The sequence below is a fragment of the Amphiprion ocellaris genome, chromosome 16 (assembly GCF_022539595.1).
Source record: "Amphiprion ocellaris isolate individual 3 ecotype Okinawa chromosome 16, ASM2253959v1, whole genome shotgun sequence".
NCBI lineage: Eukaryota > Metazoa > Chordata > Actinopteri > Pomacentridae > Amphiprion > Amphiprion ocellaris.
The window spans coordinates 18,540,112-18,557,638 of NC_072781.1; the positions used below are offsets into that span (position 1 = coordinate 18,540,112).

Here is a 17,527-nt window from a genome sequence, read left to right on the forward strand (position 1 = left end):
ATTTATCCATGTGAACCATCACTGCACTTTAAATGCTTGTTGTAATTGTGGGTGAGGATTTTAAGCACATTAGTTAGGCACATTGCCCAGCTTTATTTCCATGTCATTTCTTTCCTCATTAAATCTTACACTCACTTTCTCCCTGTGCACCTCACCTCGCGCATTTTCCCATCACCTCAAACTCCCCAACAACAAAAAAAAGTCACAGCTACCACTACGACAGGGGACAAATGTATAATACCCTGGTATCAAAGATTTAGGCCCATGGTGTGAAGTGACAGCAAATCCCCGAACAAGCCAATCTCTACCATCCATCTGCTGTGGGTCTTCTGTGTCTAAAGTTGAAAGTCTTTGGCAAGCAGTTGGCAAAGTGACTGGACCATACTGTCATGGTGATTGTTTGGTGGGGAAAAGGGAGCAGGTCGGTGAATGATTGGAGGGGGAGGAGGGAAAGATAGCTATCGTCTTTTTCTCTTTATTTCTCTCCATCCATCCCTCGCTCTGTCCCTCTCTGTCTGTCGTCGTGGTGAGAGGAGTTCGGCCGTAGAGGCAGAAGCAGCAGCAGCTCCCGGGCTGAGCCCAGCTCCTGTCACTGCCTCAAGAGCCGTCACGCTAACACCCCAGCCGCTATCATTGGAGCACTTATGGGCCTGTCACTCACCTGGGAGCAAAACGGAGGGGGAGGGAGGCATCGAGGGGCAAGGGTGTGCTAAGAGAGATATGTAGAGGAAAAGGGAGACAGAGGAGATGGAGGCGGAGCTGGGATGCAGGGAGGAAAGAGAGGTAAAGACAGAAGGAAAAAGGGAGAGATAAATGAGGATGAGGGAGGGGGGATGGGCTAGAATGCAAAAATTGTTGAGATGGTGAGAAGCAGCTGAGTGGCGTTTATTGATGAGGTCATCGAGACACAACAGATGAAAACTCAAAGGTTAATATGAGAACCTGACCGGAGTTCCAAACACCTCATATGTATTTAGCGTCTCCTTCTCTACTTGCACAGCAGGACGTGCTTCGATGCACTTGACAACAAAGTGAGGGCCATTTGGACAATCAAAAGAGGCCATCGATTTGCAATCTACAACAATGTGGGAGAGACTCTCTTGAAATACGAGTGTGAGCTAAAAAGCCTGGTGTCATTTTTAGAAGGAAGTGACAAACACATTGATAACAGCAGCCGTTGTTCCATTTGTGAGAGACATCATAGATTTAAAAGGTACAGATATGCCTTAACACACCCAAATGTACTCACATGTATCCACATTTGGAGAGGTTAGCTTTAACTAACACACATTTTGGTCAGTTCACTTCAATGTATACCCTAGTATCAGCCAACACCTATGTATACACAGACTCACTGTAGTGTGTAAGTCACAGCCATGTCAAAAAAGCATGATCTCTACACATGTACACACGCACACATGCACAAGCCCACATAATAAGGTCGGTATCAAGGCATCAGTGAATCACAGTGACCAGCATTGTGGTTGACAGAGCAGAGTGCAGACACGTTCCAGTTTGGCCCTTCAACTGACTGCAGAGTCACTGAAGTGAAACTCTATTACAACACCCTCTCCAGCTGCGATCCATCAGCGCCGACACACACACAACACCCCATGTGTATGCACCACTGCATGCGTACACATGCGCATGTGTGTCTTTGGAAAGACAGATTGTGTTAATGTGGCATTTCATAAAGTGCAAGATTCCTGAAAGTGCTGCTCTTTATTCTGTGTTTCTTTGACACCCCTTTCATCTGACAACATATGACAGCAGTTGCTGCTGCTTTTAAGCCACTGGTGGGTCATGCGGATGAGAAAGATTTATCTCTTCTCTCATCAGGTTTAATCCAATCAACACCTCCAGAGAGTGAAGTGTGGCTTTCATGTTTTATCAGACAGTCATAGACAGCTGTTAGGGTGAGAAATTTAGGATACTGAGAAAAACTCTTTAGCAAAGATGAGGTTATGCCGTTACACACAAGCACATAGAGGCACACATACACTATATTGCCAAAAGTATTCACTCACCCATCCAAATAATCAGAATCATCACAGGTGTATAAAATCAAGCACCTAGACATGCAGACTGCTTTTACAAACATTTGTGAAAGAATGGGTCGCTCTCAGGAGCTCAGTGAATTCCAGCATGGAACTGTGATAGGATGCCACCTGTGCAACAAATCCAGTCGTGACATTTCCTCGCTCCTAAATATTCCACAGTCAGCTGTCAGCTGTATTATAAGAAAGTGGAAGTGTGTGGGAACGACAGCAACTCAGCCACCAAGTGCCACATAAACTGATGGAGTGGGGTCAGCAGATGCTGAGGTGCATAGTGCTAAGAGGTCGCCAACTTTCTGCAGAGTCAATCGCTACAGACCTTCAAACTTCATGTGGCCTTCAGATTAGCTCAAGAACAGTGCTTCAGCAGAGAGCTTCATAGAATGGGTTTCCATGGCTGAGCAGCTGCATCCAAGCCATACATCACCAAGTGCAATGCAAAGCGTGGGATGCAGTGGTGTAAAGCACACCACCACTAGACTCTAGAGCAGTGGAGACGCCTTCTCTGGAGTGATGAATCGCACTTCTCCATCTGGCAATCTGATGGACGAGTCTGGGTTTGGCGGTTTCCAGGAGAACCATACTTGTCGGACTGCATTGTGCCAAGTGTAAAGTTTGGTGGAGGGGGGGATTATGGTGTGGGGTTGTTTTTCAGGAGCTGGGCTTGGCCCCTTAGTTCCAGTGAAAGGAACTCTGAATGCTTCAGCATACCAAGACATTTTGGACAATTCCATGCTCCCAACTTTGTAGGAACAGTTTGGAGCTGGCCCCTTCCTCTTCCAACATGACTGTGCACCAGTGCACAAAGCAAGGTCCATAAAGACATGGATGACAGAGTCTGGTGTGGATGAACTTGACTGGCCTGCACAGAGTCCTGACCTCAACCCGATAGAACACCTCTGGGATGAATTAAAGTGGAGACTGAGAACCAGGCCTTCTGGTCCAACATCAGTGTGTGACCTCACAAATGTGCTTCTGGAAGACTGGTGAAAAATTCCCATAAACACACTCCTAAACCTTGTGGACAGCCTTCCCAGAAGAGTTGAAGCTATGATAGCTGCAAAGGGTGGACCGACATCATATTGAACCCTATGGATTAGGAATGGGATGTCACTTACGTTCATATGCGAGTCAAGGCAGGTGAGCGAATACTTCTGGCAATATAGTGTATATGCAGAGTAATAGCCTTGCACAATGTATCACAGTGTCAATGACAGGAAAGAAGCATATTTAATATCCTCTCAGGATTTATGAATGTTTATTGTAAACCCCTTCACAGAACTTTGTACCTTCCATATTGTGTCTGTGGCAATATTCAGGAAAAAATTAGCAGATTTGCTAGTTGATCCTGGAGGAGCCTGGAAAATTTGACTCAAACTTCAAGCCAGATTAGAGACAAAAAGCAAAGTTGGGATGAGAATCAAAACTATTATAGCAATAATAGTTATCATGGAAGTAAACGTGATTTGAAAAGTAAACCTTTTTTTCCTGTCTTTTCTGTCTAGGCTACAGACGGAGACGCAGGCACTTTTGGGATTGTGCGCTACTACTTCAGTGACGAGCCAGACCAGTAAGCTACACACATTCACACGCAAAGTCAAAAAACACATCCACAGAAATACACAACCACATAAATTTTTCATTTATTTGGCCCCTTGTTAACAATTGTACCACAGTGTTCCTGGCACACGGCCTCGCCAGAGACAGCTGAGCTACAACAATGTCTGGCGCTTATCTTAACGCCAGCTCTCTTCAGGCCGTAAATACACTGATTTGCACACCAAGAGAAACACACATTCACCTAATCCATTCATTAATTATCTGCAGTGTATCAAAAGGGCACAATTAGTGTGGCTTCCAACTATGTATTAGTTTGTCTGCTGCCCTCACTGAGCATCATTTTGGTGTGTTTTTGTTCTGTGTATTTCATCATTTGTTGCATTTGTTGGGAAAACTTTTCAACACTTTAGACATGATTAAAAAACATCTAGAATAAGAGCATTATCTTTAACAAAATATTAGTTTTCTTGTTATTAGTGTTATTACATTAAAATAGATATTTTTCTCAAACAAGGAGCTTTTTGAAATTGTAAAAACAAAGCAAAAAGTTTTTATATTTAGCTAACTAGGATGAACAGTTATCACGTGATTTCGAATGTGCTTTTACTAAGACTCTCAGAAGTCGTTGACCATTTATTAATGCACTTTTCATTCATCAGATGTCTGACCACTGACCGCATACAAAGACTGATGAACCCTTCGTGACATTGACGTAGGTTTTCTGAAGAGTAACGCTCAGTGTGGTGGCTCTAGCCACTATCCTCTTGGCATTATCCGACCCCTCCTAACTTCTGCCTATAAAATGAGCAAAGAGCCGGAGTTTGAGTGAGTCATGCAAACATCTCTGGGTCATGGATTGTCTTGTGATGGTACCCACTCAAAATTATGGCACACCCATAATTATTCATACAGCTTTAAGCCTTACTGGTGAAGTCATGCTTGTGAAGTTATCTTGAACAGAGAATCTCCCTGTAGAGACTAAAACTACTTTTTTGTGCCATGCGTTAAATTTGTTTATTTCTGCTGTAAGGTTTTTATCTTTTAACATGGGAGTCAGTGTAGATCAACCCCCTTTTGGATGAAGCCTCTAGTGGCCATTTGAGGAAATACAGTTTTTTTTCCACTTAATTTTTCAATCCCCAGAAGTTGTCGCTTGCGTCTGTCATTGTTTTTGATTTAATGTTATTGTAACATAACACTTAAATATATTGTTATTATGTACAAACATAACTTAAGTAGCATGACAAATAAATCCTACAAATTGAAATAAGTGTGTTATAAACTAACATTAACATCTTAACAAGAAAAAACATCTGCCTCTATTTTTACTTGTGGTTGGCAGAGCTTCTCTTTGTGGACATTACATGTTTAACCTGTTGCTTTGAGGGTTTTTTCCATGTGCTCCAGCTTCATACCACAGTCCAAAAACATGGATGGTAATGCTGATGATTCTCAATTAGCTGTATCTGTGATTGTGAGTGTGCATGTTTGTCTGACTCTGTGTTAATCTTGCGATGGTCTGATGACCTGTTGAGAGTGCACCCGTCCTCTTGTCCACTGACAGGGTAAAGTGGATATAGCTAATGAAAGAACGGACGGCTTTTCACTTGTGCTTCACTTGCAGGTTTTCACTAGATGATGAGACAGGCTGGGTCACCCTGCGCGCCAGCCTTGATTATGAGTTAATGCGTCGCTTCACTCTGACCGTGTTGGCGAGGGACGGCGGTGGGGAGGAGACTACAGGAAGGATCCGTGTCAACGTGCTGGATGTCAACGACAATGCACCTCTCTTCCAGAAGGAGGCATATGTGGGATCACTGAGAGAAAACGAACAGGCTGTCCAGTCAGTGGCACGAATCAGGGTGAGGCGTGATATAAAACATTCACCTAAGGTTGAAGAATCCACATACAAACAAACAAAAAATCAAGGCTATGGAGTTTTAAAACACACAATTAGCCAAAATTGCACTCTTGTTACAAGACAGTATTATAAAACTGTCTTCTTTGTAGCTGCTGTAAAGAACCCTATAAACATACACCTGTGACCATCACAAGTTTTAAATATTAACACTCCAAACCAAAATTACCAATCATCATGGTATTGAAGTGCTGCATACCAACAGCTGTTTGGGTGCAATAAACAAACTACTTTGCAAGATGAAAAAAATGTTCATGTATTATTGATTTAAAATCAAATTATTCCTTTAATACTTTCACTGAGCTCTGAGTCACAGTGACTCAGACTTAAATACCTACAGTAATGCTGTATGTTCACATAAATATAAAACTACACCTGGAACAAAGGATCTAATTCAAATCCCATCAGACTTGCAAGCCTTTGGTTTTGGTGCCCTTCTCCTCTTTCTTCTTTGTTTCCTCTGTGCTACTATAATACAGTTATGTGTTTGTGTTCACTGTATCCAAGAAGAACAGGTCAGCCCGGTGCTATGACCATCAGTCACTGCCACACAAAAGGCAGAGGTACACCGGCACAATGGTAACTAATGGCTCAGCGCTTGCTTTGATTGCGCCCAGAAGAGAAAGACTATTACTTCCCTTGTGGCTCGCCCTGCCACTGTACTTCAGCAGCCTGCGTTTACATTGTGAGAGCTGAGTTGATGGCAGGACTCAACGCTTGACTCGCTGTGTGTGATTAGTCTGAGCTAACCTTAAACGCTGCTGATATTAATACACCTCCCAAGAGAAAGAGGGAAGTCAGTCGCACAATTGTGTGTGTCAGCTTTTTCCCTGGAACTTACTATACAGTCCCATGTACATGCACATGCACACTACTCCGAGAGAGAAGGAGGAAAGACAAGAAGTCTGAAATAGAGGGTGTGTTAAGAGACAAAGCAAAGAGAGGCTTTTCTGCTATTTGTTTCTTGCCTCGGAGTTTTGTGCCTCCTACTACAGTGTTTATGCTTTCTAAAACCTAAATCTTTTTTCATTTTCTCTTCACTTCTTATTCCATTGCTTCCATTGCAACTCAGCTATTTGATTTGCTGCCCCCGACTCCCCTTACCTTTGAGTGGTAAACGACTGTCTAATGTGAAACTATTTGTTCAAATTTCATATAGGAAGACAGTGTGGAAGAGAAAGCCGCAGCTTTAGGAAGTTGTGGGGGAAGAAAGGTATTGCTTACTCAACACTCTGGCATTAAATCAAAGAGTCGAGATTTGAGTGTTATGAAGAGATACAAGTGAGTGTTTTTGACAACCTGTCCAGCCTCTAATGATGCCAGTGAGGCCCAGTAGACTCTCCTCACAGCCGGAGGACTCATGTTTAAGTTCCTGCCAACTGGAGAATAATGAGGGGGTGTCATCATTGTTGTTGATGTTGTTGTGGATTAGGCCTGCAAAGTATGGTTTCATCTGTCCTCTGCCTGTTTGGCTTGTCTGCTCTCGGTTGGTGTTCATCCAGTACTGACGCCTGCACCACTAATAACCAGAATCAGCTTTAATCTGTCCAATAACATACCATGACTGACTGACAGCTTCCTGGCTGCACACATATGCACAGACTCACACATACACCCCTGCTGCGCATACTTACACATATAGGCATTTGCACTGTCTACAGGAGCATCTGTCCTGTTACGCTGTGTTTTTCTCTTTTTGTCTCACTCACTCAAAACTTCTTCTCTCTGTGGGCTTTTGACTGTCACTGAGGCATATGTTAAAGGCACTCCCATCTTACAATCTCTCATTCCTGTCTGCCTACCCACAGGCTACAGACGAGGATTCTCCTCCCAACAACTTTCTGACATACACCATCACTTCAGCTTCGGCCTTCCCTGATTACTTTAATATCATCATGGTGGAGGGCTACGCAGGTACACTCACCACCATCTATTTTCTGGCTATGATCACGTTTTAAGCTATCTACATATCTTAATGCCTTTGTAGTTTGGGATTTTTGATTTTCCATTTGACTTACAGTTTTACGAAACTATTAAGTTGCAACATGTCACATAACTTTTCACCTTCTTTCTCCCTCCATCTTTCCGCCAGTGATTAGTGTGTCCAGGCCTCTGGACTATGAGAAGGTTCCCAATGGGATGATCTATCTGACAGTGATGGCCAAAGACGGCGGAAACCCAGCCCTTAACAACACCGTCCCTGTCACGGTGGAGGTGATTGTAAGTATAAATCCTGTAACATACACATGCAACATGCTACAAAACAAAAACACAGAATCATATTACTAACACATTTCATAAAAATTGGGAATAATAGCAGGACTACAATTTCAAATAGTACCATGTCAAGGATGCCAACTGTCACACTTCTGAGACTATCTTCGTCTGCTCAAACAAACCAAACCAACATTAGTTCAACAACAGGCAACGCAAAAGCCTCAGTCTGCATGCCTTTAGTCGACAGAGGAAAACACACAAAACGCCATCAATGAGTTTCACCTCATTCCTTTTGCGCTACATTTTTCACTTCTCTAAAACCTGCATCAAACAGCAGCAAGATGCATATGAGCATCTCCAAGACAGGAGAGTTGTGCACATTCATGCATGTGGCATAATATTTATTTATGACTTATGTTTATAAATGATGTCAGACATGCAGATAGAATCAGTCAGGTAATAACAATAAATAAAAACTGTGTACTTTTCTTCACTCAGACAGGTGAGCTGTCATGCAGAGTCACCGTTTATCAGTTCCAGTTTAATAATTTGCTCATATCGGCTGTCTTCGGGTTCTTTCTTTTTCTTTTTTGACTGTATTGAATATTTGGTATTTATGCAATAAAAAAAGTGAAGAACAGTAATCAAGTTACATTACTTTAATATTGTGATTTTTTTGTATTAGATTACTGATTACATTTTTAACATGTAATTAGTAATTGTATTGAAATACATTTTTAAAGTAACTCTAAACCCATTCATGGAAATCCCAGTGCTTCCTCTCAATGTGTGTCAGTAACTTCAGACATAGAGCTTTAGTTTTCATTGACATCTGTGTCATTTACAGCACATTTCCCACCTACACCTACATCAGTGTATAGCAAATGTAAACCTGAGACATGTTGATTTTTATTCAAGCTATGAGAGAACTAACACTTGATACTGGGTATATAAAAGCAAAAATGTAACAGCATTTTGACCTTATGTCCCTACTGTCGTATCTTGTTTCATACATTCATTTGTACATATAACAACTTTAAAGAAGTTTTGCTTTAACTTTAGAAATAATAAAGTTCATACTGACTGCCCAGTGTTGGAAAACAACTTTTCAAAGAAAACTCAAACTGTTCCAGTGCTGTCCTTGATAATTTTGATGTAAATCCACTAGTAAATGTTAGCTGAAGTTTAACGGCACTGACATGGATCAGATGGTTGGTTAAATGTTTTTAGAAACAAAACCTGAAGAGTCAGACATCAGCCTGTCCAGTGTAACCAAAGTACGGTCTGCTTCCAAAACCAGCAGAGCAAGTGTCCTTTCATCATTTCTTATCATTATTCATCATGTTCAGCCGATGGGATTGTCTTGTAGCCTTATAGACACACAGACAACCTTTTATATGCATGTAGTTACAAAGCCTCTTTCAGACTCGCACTCCTCTCTGTTAATCTGAACATGTCGGCTTCATGTCTGAATGAGCACCCTGCTCACTTTTCCATGAAAGTCACAGCAACAATCTTACTAAATCACACCTAGTAACATTTCTGTATCACTGTCAGTTCAGCACCAGTCTGAACTGCATGTATTCATACTAACAGAGAGACACACACAAGCTTTGAGTTGTGTCAAGTGATTTGGGGAATACTTTATCCACATTCCAGCACCAATGCTGGTCCAAAAACACATTCACAGAGGGCACAAAATACACCTTCCTCATTCGCTTTACTCTACAATTTCATATCTATTACAAACTGAAATATTCAGGAAGAAAACATTTTATTACAATGGTGACGGAGTTTAACACCTCAGATGAATGGGACTCACCAATAAAAAATGTTGTCTAGGTTTTACAAATTGTTATCAGGAGCTGAAGGTTCTTCCAGCTCTTTGTAGGAATCTTTCTCAGAGTTTATTCAAGACCTGCAGCTTCAGACAATCGCAGGATGTTTTACCAGAGAAAGAGAATTGCACACTTGTATGCACATGGAACAACTGCAGCAACTTCATTATTTACTTATAATTGTAAATTATTGTCGACATGGAGACAGGATGATCGGGCTGTAACTACAGTGCACACTGTGAACCTTCCTTCCCATCAAACAGGTGAGCAGTAACAGTTTATCAGCTATAGCTACATCCTTTGTTATATAGCAACCATCCTCAGGCTGAGTCCTGAAAACCGTCACAGTTGTCAGTATATTTTTATTTTACTCCTGTTGAAGCAGTAGTTGGATTATCATCACACACCGACAATGAAATAAACAATTAGTCATCTGGACAGTTTGATTAGCTACTGTTAGGATTGTTATTATACACTGCCGGCCAAAACAAAAGTCTCACACTCTAATATTTTGTTGGACTGCCTTTAACTTTGAGTATGGCACTCAATTGCTGTGGCATCGTTTCGATAAACTTATGCGATGTCACAGCATTTATTTCTGTCCAGAGATGCATTAATTTTTTACCAAGATCGTATACTGATGATGGGAGAGTTGGATAGTTGCACAAAATCTTCTCCAGTACATCCCAAAGATTCTCAATGGTGCTGAGGTCTGGACTCTGTGGAGGCTGATCCATGTGTGAAAATGATGTCTCATGCTCCCTGATCCACTCATTCACTATGTGAGCCCCATGAATCCTGGCGTTGTCATCTAGGAACATGCCCATGCCATCAGGGAAGAAAAACTCCATTGATGGAAAGACCTGGTATTTATTAGCATACTTAGGTAGTCAGCTGATTCTTTGGGAACAAACGTTGCTGAACCTGACCAACCCCAGATCACAACCCTAACCCCCACAGATTGTAGACACTAGCCATGATGAGTGCAGCATTTCATCTGCTTCTCTTCTTTCCCTAATGCGCCCATCACTTTGGAACAGGGTAAATCTGGGCTCATCAGACCACATGACCGACCACATTTCTTCCTCGAAGATGATGGTTCACCACTATTCTTCCAGGCTTTAGTATTGCTTGGACAGTTCTTAACCTGATTTCAGTAGTTTCAGAAATATCTTTAGTTGTTTTCTTTGCTTGATGCAGGCCAGTAATTTGATCCTTCTGAGACAGATTAACATCCTTTCCATGACCACAGGATATGTCTTCTGATACAGTTCTTTAAGAAATTAGAAGCTCCTCACTGCATCAGCTAGGGTTATAGTAAATTAAAGTTGTTGCCTACTGAAATGTATTCATCAGTAATTATCCAATGGAAGGCTCTTACCTATTTGCTTAGTTAAATCCAGGTGGTGACTTCTTTTTTTTTTTTGGCCAGGCAGTGTAAATTAAACATCACTTGAAGTCTGACTTGCCCATTCTCATGTGTACAACAAATATCAAATGTACCATGGTCACTGTGGTGGGCATGTCTGAATGAACATTAGCATGAAAGTGACCTGTCTTCATGACAGAATTCTGTCACTTTAACAGATTGATTACCCAGTGTTATCCCATCTGAAAGGGAATATACACTATATTACCAGCATTGACCAAAGGCATTGGAGTTGTCAAGATTTTATCAAACAACCACCAGATAAACTCTTCCACTTTTTTCAGTAAAATTAGATGGATTGCAATGTACATATGGTTCATTAAAGACTTTAAGCCCTAAGCTTTTAATTTATCTAAAACTGAAAAAAAAAAATATCCCCAAGCTTGTTAACAGCTGCAACACTGTGAGGCCAAAATAAGCAACCTGGGACCCTATAGATGAGTGTTTCATGGGAGACTTTTGGTCTTCTTGTCCACAGTTCCAGGCCACAGTGAAATTTGAATTGTATAGTTTTCATTTCATCCTAATCTAAACTGTAAATTAGACAGTAAATTAAATTCATTTAACAGAGAGTTAGTGACACTGATGTTCTAAACTACAACTCTACCAAATTTGCTGCAACAGAACAAAGCACAACAAATGCTGCTTCGTTTTATAGATACAGCTATAACAGAGGCCTGGTTCAGATACAAGGACCTCCAGGATGAAAAACATAAAATGTTCTAGATAAATGCTAATGCATATTTGATAAATAGAAGAGAAATAATAAGCATAAAAATTGATAAACAACCAACAGAGTGGCATATTTGCCGCTAATACTCTACAAAGAGCTATTCTACCACTTATGTCCCTTTCGCCATCAGCTTGGTGTCTAATGGAATCTAATGGAACTGTAGTTTTGAGGCTACCTAATGTGTACACAGCCGTCTTTGTTTCCGCTCATAGTGCCTTTCTAAAGAAAAAAAAAAGAAATGAAAAAAATAAGTGTAAAATGTGTATGTATGATCTCTAAACTTTTACATGAAGCTAGTCATTGAATTTTTCCTCAAATGTGTCTCTAAAACAATTGATAGTGGAACTCAGGCATCATGTGTACTGAATAAATGCTAAACTGCCTCATATTTATCAGCATGCTGATCTAGTGTGTGACAGGTTGTCAGCTGGTTTTATACATCTCTAACTTACATATTGAGTTTCAGCATTTCCTCATAGTCTGAATTTCTCTGACTACCTTTTGATCCGTGTTGGGCTACAGCTTTGTTCGCACTTTTATCAGTATGTAAGCAGCTATCTGAGCTTGCAGTTTGGCTGCTTTTGTCACTCTTATCATTAAATGTCTTATTTTACGGCACTGGGCAAAGTCACAGCTGTCTTCTTGCACTCACAGTGGATCAGAGATCTTTTAATATATTAAAGACTTAAAAAAAAAAAAGAAGATACTCTGCACAACGTTCTGGTTCCTAATTCTACACAATATTGTCGCATGGTTTTCCCTGTCTGAAGGCATTCAGTAAAACTTCTGTCTTTTGTAAATGCTGTGGCTTTTCTCTTTTCCCATGTAGGCAATAACGTAAGCATGACAGGCCCAGTTAGTCTTCCGATGTGTGTTTTTTTTTTGGGGACTCACGTAATTTATTTTCTACATTATCTAGACATTGGATCAACTAAGAAAATAGTATCAAATAAAATATCAAATCAGCCAATAATGTGGCATAAAATGATGGTAAAAAGGACCTGCTGGTGTTCAAACCAAGCATCAGAATAGGGAAGAAAGGAGTTTAACCTAACTTTGAACGTTTCACGGTTGATGGTGTCAGACAGGCTGGTTTGAATATTTCTGAAACTGCTGATCTATTGGGGTTTTCATCTGCAGCTATCTCTAGAGTTTACAGAGAGAGAGAGAAAACCTCCTGTGAGCAGATAGCGGTTCTCTGGGTGAAAATGCCTTGTTGATGGCAGATGTCAGAGAAGAAAGGCCAGAGTGGTTTGAGCTGATAGAAAGACAACGATAACTCAAATAACCTTTTGTTACAACCAAGGTGTGCAGAAGAGCATCTTTGAACACACACATTGAATGCTGAAGCAGACAGGCTACAGCAGCAGTTGACCCCTCATGTTGAGGAAGAACAAAAAACTGAGGCTACAGTTTGCACAGGCTCACCTGAATCGGACAAGGAAAGACTGAAAAATGATGGCTGGAGTGATGTGTCTCTAATTCTGCTGCAACATTCAGATGATGGAGTCTGAATTTAGCATGAACAACATGAAAGCATTGATCCATCCTGTATTGTATCGACAATTCAGGCTGATGATGGTATAATGGTGCGAGGAATATTTTTCTTGGCACACTTTGGACCCCTTTGTACCAACTGAGGATCATTTCACTTCTACGGTTTGCCTGAGTGTTGTTACTGACCGTGGCCATTCCTTTATCTTCTAATGGCCACTATCAGTATGATAATATGACATGTCACAAAGCTCATATAATCTCAGACTGGTTACTTGTTCACGCAAAATGACTTCCGCAGTCAACCAAATCTCATTTCAATTGAGCACTTTTGGAATGTGGTAGAAGAAGAGATTTGCATTATGAAGGTACAGCCTACAAATCTGCTGCAACTGCATGGTTCAGAATCTCTGAGGAATGTGTAATAGAATGCATGGCAAAGAATTACGGCAGCTTAGGGGTAAAAAGGGGGGTCAAACCCAAGTAAGGTGGACTTAAAGACCCCAACCGGTGAAAATTATGTTTTTACCTTGTTATCATATCATGTCTATATGGTGTTTTTATATGCTAGAAGACACATCATAAGCAGAATACACAGCCAACACTATGACAGAGCATTTCCACCTTGAACTGCAGGTTGTATACATTACAACTCTCAGGAACCAATTCTATCCACTTGCAGGGTCCGTCTTTCTGTATCATTATTCTCCTTCAAAATTGGTTTCCGTTTTTAGCATGTATGGCTGAATTTCTCCAATATTGCAGCTACAATAAGTAGTTTTATATTGTTTTAGCAGAGTCGTAGTGAGCTGTTGAGCTCCAATTGCAGGGAGAGGTTGGTATTAAACATTCTACATTCTAGAGGAAGCAACGGTCTAGAGTTACATCTAAATCATTTTAAGACAGAAAGGGATTATTTTCATGTGAATTGGTCTGACTATGTAATTTACAGACAGTAGTTTTTAGAGGTTTAATTAATGACCGGAGAGGGACTTTAATTAGGTGGCCGGTGAGCGTATATTACTGTACTGTATCACTGATTTTACCACTTTAGTTCAGTTGTAAAGCATTAGAAGAAATCTCAACTTTTTTTGAGAGGATTTATTGTATGTAACTAGAAAGTGACAGAATTTTGACTATTCTGTACAAGGTGGTGTATCAGGTGTAATTTTCTAATGTTCTGTGAGTATTTTTCTTTATTTTTCTGTTAAATTTTAAATAGAAAACACGAATGCTAACCTTTGCTTAGATACTGTAAATACAGCAGTAAAAATATAACGAGCAACTCAAACTCATAAACAGCATCTTTTCTGGCTCTTGAGCTCATTTCCCACGATAGGCATCTATTATATGTGTAACTTTTTATTCGTAGAAGAAGAAATGACAGGATAGAATGAATGAATCCGGCCGGAATATTCTTTGATATGCAGGAACACTAAGTGTATCTGTACACGTCCGACATGAGAGAGAAATACTGTGTAGAAGAATGCTGAAACCAGCAGAGAGTAATGTGCACAATTCTGTATTCCCTCTATGTCTCTCTGTCTCTCTCTCCCTCTGTCCTCCACAGTGTCGTGACTCACACCACAGGGGTTTATCAGTCGCTGGCAGCATCACACACACACAATGCTTTGCACCAGTGTAACACAGAGCCCAGATAGATAATGATGCCAGTGACTGTTGTTAAAGTGTTAGCATTTCTCAGCAGCTCACACAGTCGGGAGCCTTTCTGCGAACAACCACACAACTGGATGTGTTGGTGTGAAACAGAGTCAAATTCAATGAGGGGGAGGTTGTGAGAAATTTAAATGCTTTTGCAAAGTTCATGTGACAGGAAAGACTCTTCCATGTTCTAGTCATTTGTTCCTGTCAAAATTCTGGAGTGGGTTGCCCTTTGTTTAAAATAATGGTTTTAATAATTCCAATTTTCTCACCTATCTTTGCAAATATCTCTAATATCTACCTCAGTTTGTGCATTATTACGCTTTTTGCCCAATTTTTTTTCTCGCTCCTGCTCTTCTAAAGCAATGAATACAATTAACTGCAATGCATTGCCTGTTAGAATAGTTAGTTTAGCTAATTACATTTACTTTACATAGCAAGTTTAAATATGGTACTTGATTAGATGACAAAAACAGAAACCGGCATGACTAAAATGCACCGTTTGAGGCCATAAAACAAAGTGGTCCATGGAGATTTGGGTTTAATCAGCTGTGTAGCCATCATCAGAGAGATACTACCAGTCCTGCTCTACTATTAAAAACATTTTGTGCTTCTTAGTGTCTTAATTCCCAAATATGTTAATCTCAGAGCTAATGTGTACTGACAGCTTCAAATCCTTTTTAGTTCTTCTTTTTATAAGCAACATTTGCATTTTGTCATTGTTCGGCACATTGATTTGAGCTGTTGCTGATGTTTATACCTCCTCCAGGATGAAAATGACAACCCACCCGAGTTCAGCAAGCCATCCTACATCGTCAAAATCCCAGAGAACATTATTGCTGGTGAGTCACTTCATACATTTGGGGTTATAGTTTAGTTGTTAGAATTCATTTTCATGTCTACATAACCAAGACAGCACATAAACACCCCAAACAGCCCAAACACCACGTGAAGCTTATACAGTCACCTCCTACTTGAATTGTCTTTCTATTACCATAGTCAACAAATAGCTCTGCTTTCTTGAGGGTATATTTTTTATGTTTGATTTTATTTTCATCCGCTGGCCTTTATTTGTTTTGCTTTAGCATAATGCTTTTAAAGACTCCGTCAGAATGTAGAATATTGACTGTTCAAGGCAAATCACTGCCTGCTATATTCATTCTCATGCATGCATTCAGAAGACTCTTTCTTCCCAGACAATAGATTAGTTTCCAGTCGCTAGAGGGAAATGAGATATTTGAATGCCCCTCTCTCTTTCTGAGCTCCAGCAGACACTGGCCACTTTTAATGTCTCAGACCCAATTTGAAGGAGCACATAGCTGAGCGGCTTGGGCCAGGACTGAGGTTTAGGGGACGATGTCTAAAGTGTTTGGCCCTGAGCTAGAGGCCTAAGGCTGGGGCTGCAAGGCTGAGCTCAGGGCTAGCCCTGCGGCTCTGGCTCTGGCTAGCCTCTCATCTCCCTGCCTGCCTGGGTATTGATCAGGTTTGTGCCAAGTGTGGGGTGTGCCAAACAAGCTGATAATCCACTAATCCATAAACCCACTCACTGCCATGCCATCAGTTGAGCTGTGGATGGGGGCGGTGAAGAAATTAGCACTGTGAATGCCATTTCAGTCTGTCTCTGCAGCCTGTCTATCTCTGTCTGTCTTTCCTTTTTTATAGTAGACTTCACATATTTTCCCCATGACTCAGTCTCTCAGTTCAGTCTTTTTCTTTCTTCCCCCCACTCTGTGAGTTGTAACTTTCTTTATGTCTGGCTCCCTTTGCTCTCGCGTTCTCCTCCACAGGGGCGACAGTGCTGCTTGTGAATGCCACTGATTTGGACGCCTCGCGGGAGTTTGGCCAGGCCTCACTCATCTACTCCCTGGAGGGCTCCTCTCAGTTCCGTCTCAACTCACGCTCAGGTGTGTGTGTCTCTATGTGTGTGCTCATGCGCGTGTGTGTATTGAGTGTTTGTAACTGAGATTGAATTTTTGAGATGTGATTCCATTTTTTATTTCAAATTTGAATTTTGATTTTGCTGTCATTTCATACTGAAAATGATTGTTACGCACCTTTGTTCATCTAAATCTGTGTATGCATTGCCTTTTTCTGTGTTCTTTGGCTAGCTTGTATCTTTTCTATCCTGGGACTTCTATTACTCAGTCTACAGAATAAATTTTTTTAAATAATGTTTTTTTATGTTACTTCATCCAGACATGTGTAACTATGCTGCAGTGACAACTCTACTGTCTTGATTATTGCATTTTTTGCAATATTTATCTGGTACAATGTGTGTTTCAGGAGAGATCACCACCACAGCCTTGCTTGACCGAGAGCTGAAGTCTGAGTACATCCTGATAGTCAGAGCTGTGGATGGAGGGGTGGGCCCACAGCAGAAGACTGGCATCGCCACGGTAACAATATATTTTATCTGGTCATTTGATCTAAACGAATTGTAAGTTCTGTGGCAATTCTTTCTGTGTATTTGCACGTTTCAAAGACACCCAATTCCATAAAGCACAAACTTTTTTGTGCTACTTCTAAGACTTACTGTTGGGTTAACCATGATGGCCGAGTTTCTTTCATAAACATGACATTAAAAATCTCATAATGTTGCTAACCTGCAGTTAATTATGA

At 40.8% G+C, this 17,527-nt stretch overlaps 1 protein-coding gene across 2 annotated transcripts in view; it reads left to right on the forward strand.

Moving 5' to 3' along the window:
- The window catches only part of cdh23 (cadherin-related 23), a 203,543-nt gene that overhangs the window by 132,685 nt on the left and 53,331 nt on the right, over positions 1–17,527 (forward strand). For both annotated transcript variants that reach the window (XM_035955484.2, XM_055018533.1), the window contains exons 14-20: positions 3,563–3,627; positions 5,242–5,479; positions 7,344–7,449; positions 7,628–7,755; positions 15,678–15,750; positions 16,696–16,812; positions 17,192–17,304. In XM_035955484.2, coding sequence (XP_035811377.1) covers positions 3,563–3,627; positions 5,242–5,479; positions 7,344–7,449; positions 7,628–7,755; positions 15,678–15,750; positions 16,696–16,812; positions 17,192–17,304 — 840 coding nt within the window. The remainder of the gene's footprint in view (positions 1–3,562; positions 3,628–5,241; positions 5,480–7,343; positions 7,450–7,627; positions 7,756–15,677; positions 15,751–16,695; positions 16,813–17,191; positions 17,305–17,527) is intronic.